The 5,178-nt window shown below is 43.4% G+C and overlaps 1 protein-coding gene across 1 annotated transcript; it reads left to right on the top strand.

The window, feature by feature from the left end:
- The first annotated feature begins 473 nt into the window (after positions 1-473).
- gas1a (growth arrest-specific 1a) lies at positions 474-2,250 on the top strand. The gene has a single exon (XM_043713260.1). It carries the CDS (start codon positions 845-847, stop codon positions 1,673-1,675), a length of 831 nt encoding a protein of 276 aa, XP_043569195.1. The 5' UTR covers positions 474-844; the 3' UTR covers positions 1,676-2,250.
- The last annotated feature ends 2,928 nt before the right edge of the window (positions 2,251-5,178 follow it).

The following is a 5,178-nucleotide window of genomic DNA, read 5'->3' as shown; positions in this document are numbered from 1 at the left end:
TCAGATAATGCTCGAGAAGAATTGGGTGAGCTTCCGCGTCACTCGTGTTCTGTAAGGATTATATTGAGGCTTTGGTGGGAGTGCGGGCGCATTTTTCTTTCAAAAACACAACACTGTAACTTTTGTTTTTTCATCAATTTGATGGGCAGCTGATATTGGAATAAGGATGCAGCCGCGCGTCTGGCAAAGGTAATGAGTACAGCCCCGAAGGAGGGTGTTTGGAGGAGAGGGGGGCATGCAGGTATGGTCTCTCCAAGCAAGTTCGCAAAGGGCCATCAGCCATTCACCGTGGCCCCGGGACAGCGACAACAGGCGGAGCCCGGAGCGCCAGGACGGGGTTGTGCTCACGGTCCGACTGGTTGCCATCGCTGTCGATCATAGTGACAGCTTGTCGGTTGCCCGCCAATGGGCTGGCAGGGTGTGGAGCCAAGGACCAATCGTGTCCCGCGGACCGGACCGGGTGGGCGGGGTCAGGAGGCGGCAGTGACCAGGATGTGGAGCGGCTGTTCCGCTATTTGTTTGCAGTTTTGCTGAATAGATAATGAGACGCTGCCGAGGTAATTAGAGCACGCTGGAGGGGTTTTTTTTTGTATGTGTGTGGATGCGCGGGGAGGAGGGAAGTCTTTCCTCTAAAAAAAGAACCGTAGCCAAACTCAGGGCAGCATTGCCTGCAGAATGTGGACGGAAAAGCAGGCGAGAGGCGCACAGTCTCCCTCACTCTGCACAACACAGTGAGAAAGAAACTCTTGGCTGCAACCGCACGGGACTTCTGAATGGATGCCTGACACCAGCCGTCCCTTATGCAAAAGATTAGCAAACTCCAAAACTTTCAGACACCAAGACGATGGCAAGTCTCGCTGCCTTGATTCGAGTCGGAAGCCACTTTCTCGTGTGTTTTCTGCTGGTTTTCAGCAATTCTCGGGCGCTCGTTCGCCGGATCTGCTGGCAAGCTATCGTGCAGTGCCAGGTCGAGCAAGATTGCAGCTTCGCGTACGACCAGTATATGGAGGCTTGCAGATCTGTCTTAAACCTGGAGACCAGACGCTGCCCTAGCCACTGCCTTTCGGCTCTTATCCACCTCAACCACACGCAGAACGGGCCCATGCTCGAGAACTGCGATTGCCTCCAGGACGAGCTCTGCAAAAGGACCAAGCGTGCTATCGAGCCCTGCCTGCCGAGAACCCGCAACCGGGACGGGGTGATGGGTTGTACCGAAGCCCGCCTGCAGTGCGAGACCGACCCCCAGTGCAACAACGCCATGCGCCGCTACCTCCAGAACTGCGGCAAACTTTTCAATGGCATCAAGTGCACGGATCAGTGCCGGGAGGTGATCGAGAGCATGCTGGTCATCCCTAAAGCCTTGCTCCTGAAGGAATGCGTCTGCGACGGAGCAGATCGACCTATCTGCGAGGCGATCAAGGACAACATGGCCAGACTATGCTTCTTTGGACCTGAGCATAGTTCTGGCAGTAGCGGCTCGGACATGGAGCCGGATGATTACTGGGACTATGAAGAAGATCCAGGAGACAACGTTATCAGTTATGATGATGAGAATAGAGACACATACAGGTACTCTACAAGCGCCAGGTCATCCTGCAATTTCCCAGTGCCTAATGTTTTGACTTTGATGGCATCCATTTTACTACTACTACTACTAGTTCTCGGTTATAAATAAACAGTACAACTTTTATTCTTCTTCAATGAAAGAAGCTCTGCACTGCCATCTTCAATATACAAAAGACAATTTAATAGACCTTTATATAAATTTAATTCTGGTAAGATTTGTTTGTATTTTCGGTTGTATTAGAGGTGCGGAATTAATCTCTGGTGCAACTAGTATAAATCTTATATGACTGGGTTTTTTTTAGCCAGTCGTTGCGTGTTTGTGTATAAAGTTACAAATGTATACATTTGGGGAATAATTTATTGAAATATAGACTTAACCACACGGCTATGGTTTAGCATCGAGCTGTGAAAGAATGCAGTGATACATTTACCAGCGAAGTTACAGGATTTCAATACTTATTCTAAAGGGAAATTGATTTATAATGAATTGTCAGCGACTCCAGTTGAATAGTCTCAGATGCAACATGGAGATTTCGAAAGGTTGTCTTTAAATATGTATTTTTGGAAATGCAGAGATATAAAAAAGGCCTTGATAGATATTGTTCTTTGAAATGACTTTGTAAGGCTGTCATTAACGTTGTATTTTCATAGAAGCCATAAAAAGTCAGCTAGTTTAAAACAAAATTTCGCAAGAGTTGCGTGTCTGTTCAAAGAGTTGAGTGAAAGTGAAAATGCTGACGGTTGTTTGCCGATGTTTGATAATGTGTCCGCGAACGTGTAAGATACTAAAGTTTCCCAAATTTCCAGAGCCATCACATTTGCTGTTTTCACAGCTGACAGCTGAGTTGAGCTGTGACTGAGAGTTTCTGCCGGCCTTAGTTTTCTTTTTGCCAATAACTCCAGAAAGCTTTACACAAGTTATCATTGCCGAAATCCTCTTTATTTTTGATATCCTGGTGTAAGAGGATACACATCATAACTTTAGCTGGCTGACCATGCAGCACTGACTGATATGTTCATTGTACAATATATAATGGATTTAGGGAAAAAAACACAATGCTTCATTGTTGCGTATTATACTTCGACTACAAGCCAGAAGCTACGAAAAACCGTGTTTCTTTGCACACTTCCTGATGAGATGCGTAGTGTCAAAAAGTTCTTTAGCGTAATGCCCAAACATACGGAAGGCTTGTTAGAAGTTACATTTTTTCTGTGCTATGGACTGCAGATGTTGAATCAGAATACTTTCTGTAAGTTGTACTTTTTATAAACATGTCGAATCAACACAAGAGAAAAAAGTATATGAATGTGTGCATATATCGTTTAAGTCGCTTTCTGAGGGCGTTCAATCTGGGCTCCTGCCAGGGTTCCTGATCCTTACTCAAACGCCCTTAGATAAATAATTATACTCTTAAGCACCCGTCGAGTGCTGCTATACTTGACCTTGTAAATAGAAGTGTTTGCAGTAGGAATAAACTCCGTCGTTTGAAATCTTTAAACATTTAGCACAAAGCAGGCTCAGTCCTCTGGGAATTGCCCGTGCCTTCTCAAGTAAGTCGCGCCACATCAGGCTCGCAGAAGTTTATTTATCTTTTCTCTTGCTGTTTATTTTATTCTTTAATGTTGCGGTTGGAAGCCCAGTCAGAAGTTTAACTGTGCCCACAAATAAACTTACTTTGGTTGACGGATTTGTTTAACGACCGCAACACTATTATGCGGATTTTACATAAAGACAAACCTGTATGTTTACATTTGTAACCGCTGTAAGTAGTTGTTTGTACACCTAGTCACTTGCACTTTAAAGTGGGCACTGTCTGCACGAAAGCAACTTTATTCAGTTCACTGTAAACTGACATTATTTTTAATCTGTTGCAATTGCCCTTCCGTTCTAAATTTATGAGCATGTTTGAATTTATAATCTTTTTTGTAAATATGAATTTTCACTCTCTTCCCATTATTGTAAATTTCAGTGCAGGGAAAGATACAGTACTTCGAAGAGTAGTTTAATGTCGTTAACTATCGGTGACTTTTACAAACGTATTGGTCTTGTAAGCATATTATGTTTTAAAAGATGACCTGTTGACCCGAATTGAAATCATTATTTGCTGACTACTGTCCAGATGCTTTTGGTTTCTCCTCTGCAGATAGTTGGAGTAATGGCTGTTTATGTTAGTTTAAGTAGGTTTAGCATTCCTTTTTTTTCCATTGAACACATTTTGCAGTACAAGGCACACCGAGGGTTCCCGTAAGGAGTGAAAACATTAGCACTGCAAAGCCTGAGGTCTAGCAACTGGAGTGATAATTAACTCACAGGAAAAACGAGGACTGGTTTACAAACGGCTGTCAATAACATCTGCCTAAAATAAATCACTAGCCAAACAGCTTGGCAAACGGAGTTGCCGTTGTGTAACAAAAAAGTGGCAAGAGACAGGACAACCGTGGAACTGAGAGGGAGATAAGTACAGTGGATGAACCATTATCTTCATCATAACATAATCGGACAGTCTTTCTTCAAAACCATAGTATGGAAAGTATTCCTTGTTTTACATGACCTCAATAATTAAAGCATTTTTTTTTTGTTTTATACATTTTAAGATTGAATCTGCTGCTAGTCAGATTCCCATCATACCTCACGAAACGCAGAAATATTCACAAACTTCTATTTTGAAGCTCCCACCAAAAATGTGCAACCTGTTAAGTTGAAGAGAGAGGGCACATCTCTGAAATGCCACACTGCTAAATCATCTAGCCAAAATCGCTACATTCTCCACTATAATTCGTAGATGTTGAGATGATGCGATCAGGGAGTTGTTTCAATTATATTTGTTGCTAAATAAAAGAACAGGTTGATTTATCGATTACTTGAACGAATGCTGCCGGGAGCTATGATAAAATGATCGCACGGCGCCACACAGGACAGAATGAATCCTGAGTTTCAGCGTTGAGAGAGTGCATGGACATTTTCCTCTTGCTCTCTGTGACAGAATGTTTAAGGGACTCCTGAACAATGCAAGAGAACAAGGAGCAGTTCATTTAACTGACAGAGAGCATACAGTATATGGAGAGAGGGTCTCTTGGTCCACTGATCACCCTGGCAGACAGCAGACCTTTTGTATACAAGACACAATGGAGAAAAACAGTACTTGGTGTTTATGAAACCATCATGACAACAACATTGACCGTCCAATCAGCTAACTCGCAGTGACCATTCTCCCACGAGTAACCAGGGCTCCAAATAAATTATTTCAACAATGTTTATTACTGGACCACAAGAGCCCTTCAGCTGCATTAATCGGGGAAGTCGAGTGGCACTTTTGTTATGTAAATGTTAAGCACATAATAGTTCAGTCAAACAATGAGGAGGCACTTCATTCTAGCATACTACACGTCTAGGAAACTGCAGGGAATTATGTGGGAAATATCTACACACTGGCAACCCCCAGTCTCTGGTGCATCATAAATGTATGGGCTTCAGATATTGTTATTGTGGAAAGAATGCTTTCAGCCACCAAATGTTTAGGTGACCCTTTACAAAACCAATACAGTGACACTGCCTGGGGATTATCCGCACAGTGGCAGTCCGCGGTCCCTGTTACATCATAAACGTGTATG

Source organism: Chiloscyllium plagiosum, chromosome 2 (assembly GCF_004010195.1).
Source record: "Chiloscyllium plagiosum isolate BGI_BamShark_2017 chromosome 2, ASM401019v2, whole genome shotgun sequence".
Lineage (NCBI taxonomy): Eukaryota > Metazoa > Chordata > Chondrichthyes > Orectolobiformes > Hemiscylliidae > Chiloscyllium > Chiloscyllium plagiosum.
The sequence above is the reverse complement of the archived record's forward strand: the minus strand, read 5'-3'. Positions and strand labels throughout refer to the sequence as shown.